At 66.4% G+C, this 17,160-nt stretch overlaps 1 protein-coding gene across 1 annotated transcript; it reads right to left on the minus strand.

The window, feature by feature from the left end:
• Positions 1-2,449: 2,449 nt before the first annotated feature.
• Positions 2,450-15,358, minus strand: POU2F2 (POU class 2 homeobox 2). The gene is made up of 14 exons (XM_087778518.1): positions 15,331-15,358; positions 12,695-12,760; positions 11,668-11,720; positions 8,858-9,067; positions 8,603-8,708; positions 7,499-7,590; positions 7,107-7,268; positions 6,867-7,008; positions 5,940-6,091; positions 5,668-5,856; positions 4,906-4,972; positions 3,978-4,155; positions 3,796-3,869; positions 2,450-2,739 (listed from the first exon to the last, which is right to left on the minus strand). Exons 1-14 carry the CDS (start codon positions 15,356-15,358, stop codon positions 2,450-2,452), a joined length of 1,809 nt encoding a protein of 602 aa, XP_087634644.1.
• Positions 15,359-17,160: the final 1,802 nt, after the last annotated feature.

The raw sequence follows: 17,160 nt of genomic DNA on the forward strand, positions 1-17,160 counted from the left end.
CGGGGTCAATTTTTGGTCTAAAAATCAATTTTTTTTGTGTTTTTTCCACACTTTTTGGTGTTTTTTTTTTTTTTTTCTGAGGTTTGGGTGCGGTTCTTTTTTTTTTGGCTTTTTTTTGGCTTTTTTTGTCCTTTTTTGTCTTTTTTTGTCCTTTTTTTGTCTTTTTTTGCCATTTTTTGTCCTTTTTTGGCCTTTTTTGTCCTTTTTTGTCCTTTTTTTGTCTTTTTTGTCCTTTTTAATCCTTTTTTTGTCCTTTTTTTGTCCTTTTTTTGTTCTTTTGTATCCTTTTTTTGGCTTTTTTTTTGTTTTTTTTTTTGGCTTTTTTTGGCTTTTTTTTTTTGGCTTTTTTTGGCTTTTTTCTTCTTTTTGTTGCTTTTTCCTCAGTTTTTTGGGTCGCTTTTTGGTTTGGTCGCTGTTCGAGCGTCGCCTCTCACTTCCCTGCGGGCGGGTGTGTTTGGGGGAGGGGGGGGGTCACCCCCTTATTTTTTCTCCTCCCCCTTTTTTTGGCGTTTTTCTCCTCTTTTCCTCGGGGAAGAAGCGATGACGCCCATTTTCTGTTTAAAAAAAAAAAAACAACCAAAAACCCAACAAACCCCCCCACCCCCCCCAAAAAAGGGGGGTGCTACCCCTCCCCCCACACCCCCCCCCCGAAAAAAATTCTTTTTTTTTCTTTTTTTTTTCTTCCTTTTTGGTTTTTTTTTTGGTTTTTTTTTTTTCTCTCTGTCCAAAACCCCCCAAAAGCCCCAAAACCCCATGAAAACGAGGAGGGGGTGGGGGTACATTCAGGGGCGGGACCCCCCCTCCCCCCGAATCCGGCGTCGGTTGGGGGCGGGGGGGTGCGGTTTTGTCCCCCCAAGAGTTTTTTTGGGGAGAATTTTATTGGTTTTCCCTTGTTTCGCGTCTTCACAGTATTTCTCAGCCGCCGGAGCCGAAACGAGGTGAAACGCGGGGATTTTGGGGCTCCATGAGGTATATGTGTCCGGCGGGGGGGTCTCCCCCAGTTTCATCCCTTTTCCCGCCGTTTCGGGGCCAAAGCGGCGAGTTTGGGTGGTTTTCCTGCAGCTTTCGCTGGAGATTTTTGGTTTCCTGCGGGCGGGGGTCAGGCACTGCGGGGGGCGGGTTTTTGGTGGGTTTTTGGTCTCTTTTCTGTGTTTGCTCCTTTTTTTGGCTTTTTGGGTTTTTTCCTTTTTTTTTTTGGTTTGGCTTTTTTCCCTTTTTTTGGTTTTTTTCCCTTTTTTTTTGCTTTTTTCCCTCCTTTTTTTCTTTTTCCTCTTTTTTTGGCCTTTTTCCTCCTTTTTTTCCTTTTTTTCTTTTTTCCACTTTTTCCTTTTTTTGCTTTTCTTTTTTTTGCTTTTCCTTTTTTCCACTTTTCCTTTTTTCTTTTCCCCTTTTTTTTACACTTTTTTCCTTGATGTTTGCTTTTTAACTTTTTCCAGTTTTGCTTTTTCCTTTAGTTTGCCGTTTTCCTCTTTGTTTTGCTTTTTCCTCTTTATTTTTCTTTTTCCCCTTTATTTTTCTTTTTCCCCGTTTTTCTTTCCTTTTTCCATTTTTTTTGCTTTTTTCCTCTTTATTTTGCCTTTTTCCTTGTTTTGTTTTTTTCCCTTTTTCTTTTGCGTTCTTCCTTTTCTTTCGCTTTCCCCTCTTTCTTTTGCTCTTTTCCTGGGATTTTTTTCCCTTTTCCCTTGTTATTTCGCTTTTTCCTTGTTATTTCACATTTTCCATCTCGTTTCGCTTTCTCCTCGTCCTTTTCCTTTTTCCTTAGCTCGCTTTTTTTTTTGCTTTTTTTCCTTTTTCTGTCGCTTTTTCCCGTTTCTTTCACTTTTTTCCCTTTTTTGCTTATTTTTTCCCTTCTTCTTCTTCTTTTTTTTTTTTTTTTGGCCTCCCCCTCCTCCCCCCAACAGCTCCAACCCCCCCCGGGCCGCGGCCTCCTGGGGATAAATAAATACGGGGGGGGGATGCCGGGGGAGGGGTCGGCCCCCCAGCCCCCCCCAATAAAAAACCCAGATTTACAATAAATTACCCCCCCGCAAACACATTCGAGCGGACACCGAGGTCAGAAGAGTTTTGTAAAAAGCCTTTGGGATCAGCTGGGGGGGGCGGCCCCCCCCGGGCAGGTTTTTTTGGTGTGAAATAGTCACTTTTTGGGTTTGTTTTTTCCTTTTTCTCGCTTCCCCCCCCCTCGCCTCGACAGGCGCGAAACGGGGCAGAAAACGCCCTTTTTCGGTTCTTTTCCCCATCCGCTCCCCCCCCCCAATAAATTAATTGGGGGGGGCACCCCCCAGCGGGGGGAGGGGATTAACGGGGGGGGGGGGGGCCCCCCCCCAGCATCATTAAGTTAAATTAAGTTAAGGGGGGGGGGTCCGTCCTCCCGGCCCCCTTGGGGCGGGGGGGGGGTCGGTTTTTGGTCTGTAGCGCGTGCGGGGGGGTCGGGGGGGTGCCCCCCCACCCATCACTCGTCCCCCGGGGGGGGCTGGGGGGGGGGAGAGTCGCCGCTGGCGGAGCTGCAGGAGGAGCAGGAGGGGGAAGGGGACGGGGGGGGCAAGGGGGGGGCCACGGCGGCGGCCGGCACGAGCCCCACGGCGGCCGGGGGGGCCCCCAGGAGCGGGAGGGGTCCCTGGTTGAGGAAGAGGGGGGGGGTGACCATGGCGGGGGTGCTCGGCGTCCCCGCGCTGCTCCCCAGCACCAGCGGCCCCCCCGGCTCAAGGCTGGAAAGGGGCAGGTTTCCACCACTGGCCAAGGCTGCGGAGAGAGGGGGGGGCGTCAGGGGGGGGGCGAGGGGGTCACCCCTCCCCCCCGCACCCGCCGGGACCCCCAGGGGCAGCCCTGGCCTGGAGGGCCCCCATGCTATAGGGACCGCCATCCCATAGGACCCCCATGCCATAGGGACCCCCCACCCCATAGGGACCCCCATGCTATAGGGACCCCCCACCCATAGGGACCCCATCCCATAGGGACCCCCTTCCTAAAGGGACCCCCAGCCCATAGGGACCCTCGGCCCATAGGGCCCCCATGCTATAGGGACCCCATCCCATAGGGACCCCACCCTATAGGGCCCCCATGCTATAGGGACCCCATCCCATAGGGACCCCCACCCTATAGGGACCCCCACCCCGTGGCTCCTCCCGCCCCACAGACTGGGGGTGCCCCCGCCCCACCGTGCCCCGTCCCGGCGGTGAGCGTGCGATGAGCGTGCGACGGGCGTGCGACGGGCGTGCGGTTAGTGAGCGGGGGGGGGTTAGGGCACGGGGGGGTGGGGGGGCCGCCCGCCCGGCAGCCTTTGCACGCTCACACACCCACGCACGCGGCCTTGCACGCCCATGCATGGGGCTCTGCTCCCCCGATCACGGCTCCTTGCACACCCACACACGCCTCCTCCAGCCCGCAGCGGCTTGCACGCCAGCCCATGGCTCCTTGCACACCCACGCACAGCTCTTTTCACACGCCTCTTTGCACGCCTCTGCACGCCAGCCCATGGCTCCTTGCACACCCACGCACAGCTCTTTTCACACGCCTCTTTGCACGCCTCTGCACGCCAGCTCATGGCTCCTTGCACGCCTCTTTGCACACCATCTCCCAGCTCTTTGCACACCGGCTCGCAGCTCTTTGCACACCCATGCGTGCCTCCTTGCACGCCAGCTCACGGCTCCTTGCACGCCCACGCACGCCTCTGCCCACCATCTCAGCCTGCGCCCCCTTGCACGCCAGCCCCCCCCCTTGCACACTCACTCCCCCCCCCCGGGCGTCCGGGCAGGCGGCGGGTGGTCTGGCACGCGCGCGTGCAAGGCGGCCACGCACCTTGGATGGTGGCCAGCGGGTTAGTGGCCATGAGCGCCGGGTTTAACCCCGCGGTCACCCCAAGCACTGAGCTTCTGCAAAGCAAACCGGGGGGGGGGGGCGGTTATGGGGGGGGACCCCCCAAAAAATGGGGGGGGGGGGGGCGGGTGGCCCCCCCCCGCCGTGACCCCCCCAAAACTCACCCGGTGCCGGGGCTGAGGCCCGCGAGGCCGATGGGGCCGTGGGCGCCGCTCTGGGGGGTGGGGGTTGTGCTGTTGGCGGGGGGCGGCGTGGCCGGGGGCAGGGTGGGGGGGGGGACCCCCCCGGCCCCCCCGCAGCGGCTGGGGGCCAGGGAGCCGGCGGCCGACGACAAGGTAGTCACTGCGGGGGGCGGGGGGAAGAAGGGTGTTTGTGTAGGCCCTACGTAAACAGCGGGGTTTGGGTAGGTCCTACAGAAATGTTAGGGCCCCCCCGCCCTTAAAACACCCCCCCATCCCTTAAAACACAGCCCCCCCCCAAACACAGCCCCCCCCTTAAAATATCTTCCCCCCTATGGTGTTTGTGTAGACCCTATGTAAACACTCTGCGCCGGCAATAAGGTAGGCCCTACATAAACAGCGGGGTTTGGGTAGGTCCTACAAAAACATTGGCCCCCCCCTCTTCCCTTAAAACATCCCCCCTTTCCCTTAAAACACCACCCCCCCCCAGCCAACATTTATGTAGACCCTACATAAACATGCTGCGCCGGCAATAAGGTAGGCCCTACATAAACAGCGGGGTTTGGGTAGGTCCTACAAAAACATTGCCCCCCCCCTTCCCTTAAAACATCTCCCCCCCCCCGCAGCGATACACCAGCCAGGATTTGTGCAGACCCTACATAAACACGCTGTGCAGTGGGGTAGGTCCTACGTAAACGCCAGGGTTCGGGTAGGTCCTACGTGAACACCGGGGTTCGGGTAGGTCCTATGTAAACACCGGGGTTTGGGTAGGTCCTACGTAAACACCGTGCCCCCCATGCCACCCTTAAAGCATCCCAGCTTGTAGGACCTACAGAAAACCCCCACGCTGGCTGATGTTTGTGTAGGCCCTACGTAAACATTCGGGTAGGTCCTACGTAAACGGGGGCCAAACCTGTTGTGCTCAGACTGCTGGAGGCCTGGGAGAGCGGGAGGCTGACGCCGGGGCCGGGGCTGGTCACCTGGGGGCGAGAGGGGCCGGGGGCCATATGGGCCATAGGGGCCAGGGGCCACAGGGGCCAGGGTCATATGGGGACAGGGGCCAGGGTCATATGGGGACAGGGGCCATAGGGGACAAGGAACAGAGGTCGTATGGGGACAGGGACCGTGGGGCCATAAGCGGCCACAGGCCATATGGGGACAGGGAGCATATAGGGACAGGGAGCGTATAGGGAGGGGGACCCCAGGCCATACAGGGGACGGGGACCCCAAGGGACAGGGACCCCAAGGGACAGGGACCGGGGGCCATATAGGGACAGGGAGCGTATAGGGAGGGGGACCCCAGGCCATACAGGGGACGGGGACCCCAAGGGACAGGGACCCCAAGGGACAGGGACTGGGGGCCATATGGGGACAGGGAGCATATGGGGACAGGGAGCATATAGGGACAGGGAGCATATAGGGACAGGGAGCGTATAGGGACAGGGAGCGTATAGGGAGGGGGACCCCAGGCCATACAGGGGACGGGGACCCCAAGGGACAGGGACCGGGGGCCATATAGGGACAGGGAGCGTACAGGGAGGGGGACCCCAGGCCATACAGGGGACGGGGACCCTGGGATGTATAGAGACAGGGACCGGGGGCCATATGGGGACAGGGACCGGGGGCCGTACAGGGAGAGGGCCCGCGGCCGTGCAGGGGATGGCCCCCCACGCACCATATGGGGGCTGTAGGCGGGGGGCTTGGCGGGGGGGGGCAGGCCGGGGGGGGGCCCGGTGCCGGTGCCGCAGGGGTTGATGCGCTTCTCCTTCTGGCGGCGGTTGCAGAACCAGACGCGGATCACCTCCTTCTCCATGTGCAGCTGCTCGGCGATCAGCAGGATCTCCTCCGAGGTGGGCTTCTGGTTCTGGGGGCGTCAGCGCGGGCGGGGGGCCGCCCCCGCTATAGGGGGCTCGGGGGGGTAGGGGTCCGGGGGGGGGGGGGGCTCACCGCGAGAAAGCTTTTCTCCAGGGCGAAGCGGACGTTGGTCTCGATGCTGGTGCGTTTCTTGCGGCGGCGGCCGGGGAGCCCCTCGAAGCCCCCCAGGCTGGGGGAGCTCAGGGGGTTGGGGCTGGGCAGCGTGGAGTCCACCGACATGGTCTCTATAGGGGACGGGGGGGAGATGGAGGGGGGGGCGCGGGGACAGGCATGGGGGGACCCCCCCCGCGCTCTGCCGGGAGGGGCGGGACGGGGGCCAGGGGGACGTGGCGGGGGGACGGGGACCCGGGACATATGGGGATGGGACCATATGGGGAGGGGGACCCGGGACATATGGGGGGACAGGGACCGTGGGGACATCGCAGGGGGACGGGGGCCCTGGGACATATGGGGACCGTATGGGGATGGGGACCAGGGGCTATACGGGGATGGAGATCATACAGGGATGGGGACCAGGGACCATATGGGGATGGGGACCATATGGGGACGGGGACCAGGGGCCATATGGGGATGGGGACCATATGGGGACGGGGACCAGGGGCCATATGGGGATGGGGACCATATGGGGACGGGGACCAGGGGCTATACGGGGATGGAGATCATACAGGGATGGGGACCAGGGACCATATGGGGAGGGGGACCATATGGGGATGGGGACCAGGGGCCATATAGGGATGGGGACCATATGGGGACGGGGACCAGGGGCCATATGGGGATGGGGACCATATGGGGACGGGGACCAGGGGCCATATAGGGATGGGGACCATATGGGGATGGGGACCAGGGGCTATACGGGGATGGAGATCATACAGGGATGGGGACCAGGGACCATACAGGGAGGGGGACCATATGGGGATGGGGACCATATGGGGGTGGGGACCATATGGGGGCGGGGCCCAGGGGCTCTATAGGGCCGGGGGTGACAGTGCCCCCCCTCACCGGCATCGTTGAGCCACTTCTCCAGCAGCGGCTTGAGCTTGCACATGTTCTTGAAGCTGAGGTTGAGCGCCTCGAAGCGCGAGATGGTCGTCTGGCTGAAGTCGTTCCCGTACAGCTTCCCCATCGCCAGCCCCACGTCGCCCTGGGGGGGCCACCACGGGGGGGGTCACCCTCAGGCAGCCGCCGGGGGACCCCAGGGGTCCGGGGGAACCCCCCGTCCCCCCCCCCCAAAGAAAATACCTGGGTGAAGCCCAGCTTGATGCGCCGCTGCTTGAAGGTGCGGGCGAACTGCTCCAGCTCCTCCAGGTCGCTGGGTTCTTCGGGGTGCGGGGGGGGGTCCAGGCATTTTGGGGGGGCCCCGGGGGGCAGGTGGGACTCGGGGCGGCCCGCCCGAGTCGCTGGCTGGGAGAGAAGGGGGTGGTTGGGGGGTGTTGGGCTGCGGCCCCCCCCAAGCTGGTATGGAGAGGGGGTTTGGGGGGGTGATGGGGTGCGGCCCCCCCCCAAGCTGGGAGGGAAAGGGGGGGTTGGGGGGGGGATGGGGTGCGGCCCCCCCAAGCTGGGGGGGTGGGGGTGGGGGTGACGGGGTGCGGCCCCCCCCAAGCGGGGAGGGGGGGTTGGGGTGACCCCCGTACCTGTGCGGGCAGCCCCCCGCGGGGCTGGTTTGGCAGGAGCCCCCCGGGGCTTTGCTGAGGTAGCTGAAAGAGGTTTGGGGTGGGGAGCAGCCCTGCAAGAGAGGGGGGGGTCAGGGTGGGGGGAGCACCCCCAGGGACCCCCGAATTGCTGGTGCCTGGGGGGTCTGGGCATCGCTGAGGCCCCCCAGGGACCCCTGAGCACCCCCATCCCCCTGGGGACCCCAATTCACCTGGGGACCCCCGAGCACCCCCATCCCCACAGAGACCCCCGAGCACCCCAGTCCCCCTGGGGACCCCAATCTGCCTGGGGACCCCGATCCCCCTGGAGACCCCAAGCACCCTGGGGACCCTGAGCACCCTGGGGACTTTGGGGACCCTGGGGACCCTGATCCCCCTGGGGACCCTGAGCACCTTGGGGCACTTTGGGGACCCTGAGCATCCTGGGGACCCCAAGCACCCTGGGGACCCCGAGCATCCCAGGGCACTTTGGGGACCCTGAGCACCCCAATCCCCCTGGGGACCCCAATCCCCCTGGGGACCCCAAGCACCCTGGGGACTTTGGGGACCCTGGGGACCCCGAGCACCTTAGGGCACTTTGGGGACCCTGAGGACCCCAAGCACCCTGGGGACTTTGGGGACCCTGGGGACCCCGAGCACCTTAGGGCACTTTGGGGACCCTGAGGACCCCAAGCACCCTGGGGACTTTGGGGACCCTGGGGACCCCGAGCACCTTAGGGCACTTTGGGGACCCTGAGGACCCCAAGCACCCTGGGGACCCCGAGTGCCCTGAGGACCCCAGTCCCCCTGGGGACCCCGAGCACCTTGGGGCACTTTGGGGACCCTGAGCATCCTGGGGGTCCCAGTACCCTGGGGACCCCGAGCGCCCTGGGGACTTTGGGGACCCTGGGGACCCCGAGCACCTTAGGGCACTTTGGGGACCTTGAGGACCCCAAGCACCCTGGGGACCCCGAGTGCCCTGAGGACCCCAGTCCCCCTGGGGACCCCGAGCGCCCTGGGGACTTTGGGGACCCCGGGGACCCCGATCCCCCTGGGGCCCCTGAACCCCTGGGGCCCCCAACCTCCCCGGGACCCCCGGCCCCGCACCTTGCTGTCCTTGCTGGGCGGGCGGCAGCAGGAACTGGGGGGGCGGCTGGAGGTGGTGGCCGGGGACGAGGACCAGTTGCTGGAGCTGGAGGAGCTGCTGGATGTCCTGGGGGGGGGGGGCGGGGGGGGGGACGGGGACAGCGGAGGGGGGACAGGGGGTGAGCGGGGCCGGGGGACCCCGGGGGGGGGGGGGGGACATGCCAGCAGGGCGGGGGCGCACGGCGGGGAGGCAGGGCTGGGGGGGGTCCCCCTTACCTGGGCGGTGAGCTGGATGGGCTGGGAGAGGGTGAGCTGGGGGGGGGCCGGGGGGGGCCCCGGGGTCCCCTCCCCGCCCGGGGGGGTGGTGGCGGCGGTGGCGGCGGTGGCGGTGGCGGTGGTCTGCTGCTGCTGCACCGCCGCCGCCAGCAGCTGGGCCTGAGCCTGCTGCAGGAGCAGCTGCTGCTGGGCCGGCATCAGCGCGGCCAGCTGCGGGCAGGGGCAGGCAGGGGCAGGCAGGGGCGGGCAGGGGTGGGGGGGCAGGCAGGGATGGACGTGGGTGGGCAGGGATGGGGGTGCAGGCAGGGATTAGGGTGCAGGCAGGGATGGGCATGGGTGGGCAGGGACAGGGGTGCAGGCAGGGACAGGGGTGCAGGCAGAGATAGGGGTGCAGGCAGAGATAGGGGTGCAGGCAGGGACAGGGGTGCAGGCAGGGACAGGGGTGCAGGCAGGGACAGGGGTGCAGGCAGAGATGGGGGGGCAGGCAGGGATGGACGTGGGTGGGCAGGGATGGGGTGCAGGCAGGGATGGGCAGGGATAAGGGTGCAGGCAGGGATTAGGGTGCAGGCAGGGATGGGCATGGGTGGGCAGGGATAGGGGTGCAGGCAGGGACAGGGATGCAGGCAAGGTTGGGCAGGTGCAGGCAGGGATGGGTTAGGACAGACAGACAGCAGGCAGGGGCAGGCAGGGGCAGGCAGGCGGCAGAGGGGGGTGGAGCAGGGAGCAAGCATGGGGTGGGGGGGGACGTGGGGATGGGGACAAGGGACGGGGACGCGGGGACAGGACGGGGACATGGGGACCAGTTGGGGACACGGGGATGGGGACAGAGGGACGGGATGGGGACACGGGGACGGGACAAGGACACGGGGACGGGACAAGGACACAGGGACGGGATGGGGACACGGGGATGGGGACAGGGTTGGGGACACAGGGACAAATTGGGGACATGGGGACAGAATGAGGAGACAAGGATGGGGTTGGGGACACAGGGATGGGGACACAGGGAGGGGGACACAGGGAGGGGGACACAGGGACAAGGTTGGGGACATGGGGACGGAACAAGGGGACACAGGGATGGGGATGGGGACATGGGGAGGGGGACACAGGGACAAGGTTGGGGACATGGGGACGGAACAAGGGGACACAGGGATGGGGATGGGGACATGGGGAGGGGGACACAGGGACAAGGTTGGGGACATGGGGATGGAACAAGGGGACACAGGGATGGGGACATGGGGAGGGGGACACGGGGACAAGGTTGGGGACACAGGGACAAGGTTGGGGACATGGGGACAGGGTTGGGGACATGGGGAGGGGACAAGGGGACACAGGGAGGGGGACGGGGACATGGGGAGGGGGACAGAGGGACAAGGTTGGGGACATGGGGACAGGGTTGGGGACACGGGGACAAGACAAGGGGACAGGATGGGGACACAGGGATGGGGATGGGAACATGGGGACGAGTTGGGGACATGGGGATGGGGACAGAGGGACAGGGTTGGGGACATGGGGATGGGAGAAGGGGACACAGGGACGGAGATGGGGACATGGGGACAGGGACACGGGGACGGGACAAGGGGAGAGGGAGAAGTTGGGGACATGGAGGGGGGACATAGGGAGAAGTTGGGGACACGAGGGGGACACAGGAACAGGATGGGGACATGGCGGGGGACAGAGGGACAGGGTTGGGGGGACGTGGGGACAAGTTGGGACACGGGGGGACACAGGGATGGGGTTGGGGACACAGGGACAAGTTGGGGACAGAAAGGGGGACATGGGGACGTAGTTGGGGACATGGGGGGGACACGGGGACGGGGTTGGGGGACATGGGGACAGAGTGGGGACACGGGGGGAGACGGGGACGGGGGTGGGGACATGGGGGGGGGCACGGGGACGGGGGTGGGGGGAGATGGGGACACGGGGGGGCAGGGGGATGGGGATGGGGACACAGGGGGGGACATGGGGACAAAGTGGGGACATGGGGGGACACGGGGGGCGTGCAGCACCCCGGGGGGACACAGAGAGGGGAGCAGCAGGTTAGTACCAGCCCCAAGCACCCCCCCCAGCAGCAGCGAAGCCCCCTCCCCCCCAAGTGTTGTCCCCAATGTCCCCAACCCCCCCTCCCCCCAACGTCCCCGCCCCCCCGGGACCCCCACTCACCCCGGCCAGCTGGCTCCCCGCCAGCATCAGCTGGGTCTGGGGGAGATGGGGGGGCTGCGCGGGGGGGGGGGCAGCTCCGGGGGTCCTCGGCTTTAACCTGGGGGGGAGGGGCGGGGGGGGGGGGAGAGACGATTATTTTGGTTTTGGTTTTGGGGAGAATCGGGGTGATTTTGGGGTGCCCCCCCCGCCCCCCCGGAGGCGCTTCCTGTTTTGCTGCGGCCGCCCCCGGCGGGGCCCCGGGATTTCCCCCTCCCCCCCGCCCCCTCCCCCCTCCCCCCTGAGTCATCGCCCAGCACCCGCCCGCACCCAAAACAGGAACCTGGGGGGGGGGGGGGGGCACCCCTGGGGGGGGGGGGGAGATGGGAGGTGTTGGGGGGGCTGGGGGGCTGGGATTGGGGGGGGGCTGGGGACCTGGGGGGGATGGGGGGTGGGAGATGGGGGGGGGGGACCTGGGAGATGGGGGGTGTTGGGGGGGTGGGAGACCTGGGGGGGGTGGGCTGGGAGATAGGGGGTGGGAGATGGGGGGCGGGGGACCCGGGGGGGGATTGGGGGGATGGGATTGGGGGGTGTTGGGGGGGCCGGTGGGGGCGGGGGACCTGGGAGGTGGGGGAGGGGGAGCTGGGGGGGTGGGGGGGTTGGGGGGCTCTTACCTTGGCTCCGGGGCCGGGGGGGCTGGGGTGAAGGGGGGTTTGTTCTGCTGGGCCTGGGGGGAGGCAGGGGGTCAGGGGGGCAGGGAGACCCCAGGGCTGGGGCCGCCCCACAGCCGCCCCACGGCCGCCCCACGGCCACCCCACAGCCGCCCCACGGCTGCCCCACGGCCACCCCACAGCCGCCCCACGGCCGCCCCACAGCCGCCCCACGGCCGCCCCACGTCTCACCTGGTGATTCGTGTCGGGTCCATTTCTTTCTGTGTCTGTGACGAGAGGGGACCCTCAGCACCCGCCTGGGGGGGTCCCGTCCCCCCCCCCGGGCCCCCCGGGCCCCATAGCCCCCCCCAGCCCCATAGCCCCCCCCCCAGTGTCCCTCCCTCCCTCCCCCCGGGGTCCCCTAGAGCCCCCCCGCCCCATGGGTCCCCCCGGGGGGGGGGGGTCTCAAGGTGCCCTATGGGTCCCCCAACCCCTATAGACCCCCCCCCCATAGGTCCCTCCAACTTGGGGGGCTCCTATGGGTCCCCCCAGCCCCTCTGTCCCCAATGGTCCCAAGTGTCCCCCTGTGTCCCCAAGCCCCCCCATGTCCCCAAGTCCCAATGTCCCCAAGCCCCCCCACATCCCCAAGCCCCCCAATGTCCCCATGTCCCCCCATGTCCCCAAGCCCCCCACATCCCAAAGCCCCCCGTGTCCCCGAGCCCCCCCACATCCCCGAGCCCCCCAATGTCCCCAAGCCCCTCGATGTCCCAAGCCCCCCCACATCCCCAAGCCCCCCCAATGTCCCCATGTCCCCCCATGTCCCCAAGCCCCCCACATCCCAAAGCCCCCCCGTGTCCCCGAGCCCCCCACATCCCCGAGCCCCCCAATGTCCCCAAGCCCCTCGATGTCCCCAAGCCCCCCCAATGTCTCCAAGCCCCCCACATCCCCGAGCCCCCCAATGTCCCCAAGCCCCTCGATATCCCCAAGCCCCCCAATGTCCCCATGGCCCCCCACATCCCCAAGCCCCCCCGTGCCCCCGAGCCCCCCGTACCCGTGCGCTCCCCGTGCAGCCCCACTCGCCCCTTCTCCACCTCCAGGGGCTTAGACATTCTTATTTCTGGGGGGGGGACACATTTGGGGGGGGTGACACATTGGGGGGAGGGGCCGAGCCGGGGGACCCGGGACCCCCCAGAGCTGCAGGCAGCGACGATGCTCGGGGGGGGGGGGGGGATGATGGAGACCCCCCCCCCATACCCACTAGTGATGGGGTGGGGGGTGGAAATACCCTCCCCCCCCCAAATCATGGGGGGGCTGCCCCCCCCCCATTACCTCTCCAGGGGTTTAACCCCTTCCTGGCCCGAGCCCTGGGGGTCTGGGGGCTGCGGGGGTCCCGGCGCTGCCGAGCGGCGTCTGCCGGCCCCGGGGAGCGACTGGGGTGGGGGCCCCCCCCGGCCCCCCCGGCCCCCCCCGCCTCATTTGCATCAGCCACTGAGTCACTAACGAGGCGCCCGCGGGCCCCGAAATCTGGGGGCGAGCTGGGGCGGGGGGCACGCGCCTGTGCGCGGGGGCAGCGGGCGGGGGGCGCGCGTGTGCGAGGGGCGTGCAGCGGGGGGGGGGGCGAGGGGGGTGCGACGGGCGTGCGACGGGCGTGCAAGCGGGGCGCGATGGGCGTGCAAAGGGGTGCAACGGGCGCGCAAAGGGGGAGCACAAGGGGGGTGCAAGGGGGGTGCAAGGGGGGTGCAAGGGGGGGTGCAACGGAGGTGCAAGCAGGGGGAATGGGGGGGTGCAAGAGGCGTGCAAGGGGGGTGCGACAGGCGTGCAAGGGGGTGCGACAGGCGTGCCAGAGGGGCGCCATAGGTGTGCAAGGGGTACGCAACAGGTGCGCGAGGCAGGTGCAACGGGTGTGCAAGGGGGGGCGCGAGGGGCGCGCGATGGGTGTGCAAGAGGCGTGCAAGGTGTGTGTGCCCCCTGCCCCCGGCCCCCCCCCCCCAGCACTTTCACTTCTCCTCCCCGTTTCCCTTTCGCATTTTTCGCCGGGTTAAAAACAGCCCCGATTTACTGAAAACCGCCTAAATTTGGCTGCCAGGAACCCGCCGGGGCCCCGGGGGCCCCCCGCCCCCAGACAACCCCCGCCCTGGGGACCCCCACCCTGGGGACCCCCCCACCCCGAAACTCCCCCCAGGGGCACCCCCGCCCCCGGGACCCCCCCCGGCCCCACGGCACCCCGTGCCGGCGACCCGCAGCCCTATAGGGTTCTATAGGGCTCTATAGTGCCCCACAGCACCCCACAGCCCTATAGGGCCCCACAGCACCCCGTGCCAGAGACCCCCAGCCCCAGCGAAGCCCTATAGGGCCCTATAGCACCCCACAGCACCCCGTACCAGGGACCCACAGCCCTATAGGACCCCACAGCACCCCGTGCCAGAGACCCCCAGCCCCAGCGAAGCCCTATAGGGCCCTATAGCACCCCATGCCGAGGACCCACAGTCCTATAGGGCCCTATAGCACCCCACAGCACCCCGTACCAGGGACCCACAGCCCTATAGGACCCCACAGCACCCCGTGCCAGGGACCCCCAGCTCCCACACTGCCCTATAGGGCCCTATAGCACCCCGTGCCAGGGACCCCCAGCTCCCGCACTGCCCTATAGGGCCCTATATGGCCCCACAGCACCCCACAGTCCGATGAACAGCCCTATAGGCCCCCCCTACAGCACCCCACAGCCCCAGCACAGCCCTATAGGGCCCCATGGCACCTGACAACACCCTATAGCCTCCGCACAGCACCCTATAGCCTCCGCACAGCCCCATAGGGCCCTATAGGACCCCATGGCACCCCACAACACCCTATAGCCTCTGCACAGTCCTATAGGACCCTATAGGACCTCCACAGCCCCCCAGCACCCTAATGCCTCCGCACAGCTCTATAGGACCCCATGGCATCCGACAGCACCCTATAGCCTCCGCACAGCACCCTATAGCCTCCACACAGTCCTATAGGACCCTATAGGACCTCCACAGCCCCCCAGCACCCTAATGCCTCCGCACAGCTCTATAGGACCCCATGGCATCCAACAGCACCCTATAGCCTCCGCACAGCCCCATAGGGCCCTATAGGACCTCTGCAGCCCCACAGCACCATGGCACCCCCCAGCACCCTATAGCCTCTGCACAGCACCCTATAACCTCCACACAGCCCCATAGGACCCCACAGCACCCTATAGCCTCCGCACAGCACCCTATAGCCTCTACACAGCCCTATAGGACCTCCTCAGCCCCACAGCACGCTATCGCCTCTGCACAGCCCCGTAGGGCCCTATAGGACCCCATGGCACCCCACAGCACCCTATAACCTCCACACAGCCCCATAGGACCCCACAGCACCCTATAGCCTCCAGACAGCACCCTATAGCCTCCACACAGCCCTGTAGGACCCCATGGCACCCCCCAGCACCCTATAGCCTCCGCGCAGCTCTGTAGGACCCCATGGCACCCCCCAGCACCCTATAGCCTCCGCGCAGCTCTGTAGGACCCCATGGCACCCCCCAGCACCCTATAGCCTCCGCACAGCCCCATAGGGCCCTATAGGGCCCCCGCAGCCCCCAGCACCCTATAGCCTCCGCACAGCCCCATAGGGCCCCCCAGCCCCCCAGGGCGCCCCCCGCCTCCCCCCCGCGCCCCCCGCTACCTGCAGCCCACATGGTGGGGTTCACCATGGCGGGGTCCGGGGGTGTCGCACGCCCAGCGGCCGCCGGCCGGGTGCCCCCGGGGTGGGGGTGGGGGGGTGGGGGTGGGGGGGCGTGCCGGGGAGCTTCCCCCACCCCGGGGGGGGGCCCCAGGGGCGGTGGGTGGGGGGCGGCCGCCGGCGGCACCAGGAAGCAGCTGGGAGGAAGCGCCGGCGAGCGATGACACGCGCACGTGGGCCGCCCCGCGCACGTGAGCGTGCGACACGCATCGCGCGGCGTGCACGGCGCCCCCGCCCCCCCGCGACCCTGCGCTGCTCACCATCCCCTCGCACGACCCCGTGGTGATCACCCTCTCCTTGCACAACCCCACGGCGCTCACCATGGTCTTGCACAACCTCACGGCCTTGCACGACCCCACAGTGCTCACCGTCACCTCGCACGACCCCATGGTGCTCACTATCCCCTTGCACGACCCCAGGGCTTTGCACGACCCCGTGGTGCTCACTATCCCCTTGCACACCCCCATGGCGCTCACCATGTCCTTGCACGACCCCGTGGTGCTCACCATAGCTTTGCACGTCCCCGTGACTTTGCACGCCCCTGCGGTACTCACCACGGTCTTGCACAACCCCACGGCACTCACCATGACCTTGCACGACCCTGTGGCCTTGCACAACCCCGCAGTGCTCACCACGGCCTTGCACGACCCCATGGCGCTCACCACAACCTTGCACGACCCTGTGACTTTTCACACCCCTGTGGTGCTCACCACGGTCTTGCACGACCCCGTGGTGCTCACTGTGCCCTTGCACGACCTCACCGTGCTCACCACGGCCTTGCACGTCCCTATGGGCCTCACCGTAACCTTGCACGTCCCCGTGGTGCTCACCACAGCTTTGCACATCCCCACCGCGCTCACCATGGCCTTGCACGCCCCTGCAGCTTTGCACACCTGGGCACGCACCCCTGGGGGCTTGCACACGCATCCCGTGGCCTCGCACACCCCCGTGGCCTTGCACGCCCGACCCCAGCGCAGCGCGGCGCGGCACGGGGGAGGGGGGCGGTCCCGGCCGGCAGCACGGCGGCAGCGGGACCTGTGCTCGCACCAGCGCCCAGACAGACGGACGGACACGCAACGCCGCCCTGGAAACCCCGGCTGGCCGCCGGCAGACAGACAGACAGACACCTGCAGCGGCGCAGGCGGCTCCGCGGCGCGCAAGCGTGCAACAGGGCACGGGGGTGCAGAAGACGGCGCCGGCGCGTGCACACGCACGGCACAAAGCGTGCAACGTGGCGATGCCGTGCACCGTGGCAGAGCACCGTGCACCGCAGCACCCTGGCGCGCATGCAACCGCGCACCACGGCACGGCACCGTGGCGCACACACCTACAGCCCAACCGTGCACCACGGCATGCACAACCGCGGCACAAGCACGCGCGACGGCACCGCGCTGCGCGCGCGGCACAACCATGCGCCGCGCCGTGCGCGCAACCACGCGCCACAGCGCCGCGCCATGCACGCCCACGGCACAACCGTGCCCCATGGCATCACGGCGCGCACACGACGGTGCGCCGCTGCGCGCACACCCGCGGCGCAACCGCGCGCCGTGGCAGCGTGCCGCGCGCACCTACGGCACCACCATGCCGGCGGCACGTCACCCGGCGCACCGTCGGCTGGGGTGGTCTGGCGCGTGCCGGGGTGCCGTCGGCAGCGCCGTTGGCCATACCGGTGCCGTTGGCCGTCGGCGGTGCCGTTGGCCGTCGCCGTTGGCCGTCGCCGTTGGCCGTCGGCGGTGCCGGCGCAGGCGTCGCGGCGGCGGCTCATATTTCTCG

Source organism: Nipponia nippon, unplaced genomic scaffold (genome assembly GCF_047370975.1).
Source record: "Nipponia nippon isolate SJK-2023a ecotype South Korea unplaced genomic scaffold, ASM4737097v1 scaffold_44, whole genome shotgun sequence".
Lineage (NCBI taxonomy): Eukaryota > Metazoa > Chordata > Aves > Pelecaniformes > Threskiornithidae > Nipponia > Nipponia nippon.

Excerpts from the sequence above, each read along its gene's own strand:
- POU2F2 (XM_087778518.1), bottom strand. The coding sequence starts at position 15,358 with ATGGTGAACCCCACCATGTGGGCTGCAG. Across the intron at positions 12,761-15,330 it reads CCCCACCATGTGGGCTGCAG|AAATAAGAATGTCTAAGCCC; the intron begins GTAGCGGGGGGC and ends TCCCCCCCCCAG. Across the intron at positions 6,092-6,866 it reads GAAGTGGCTCAACGATGCCG|AGACCATGTCGGTGGACTCC; the intron begins GTGAGGGGGGGC and ends CGTCCCCTATAG.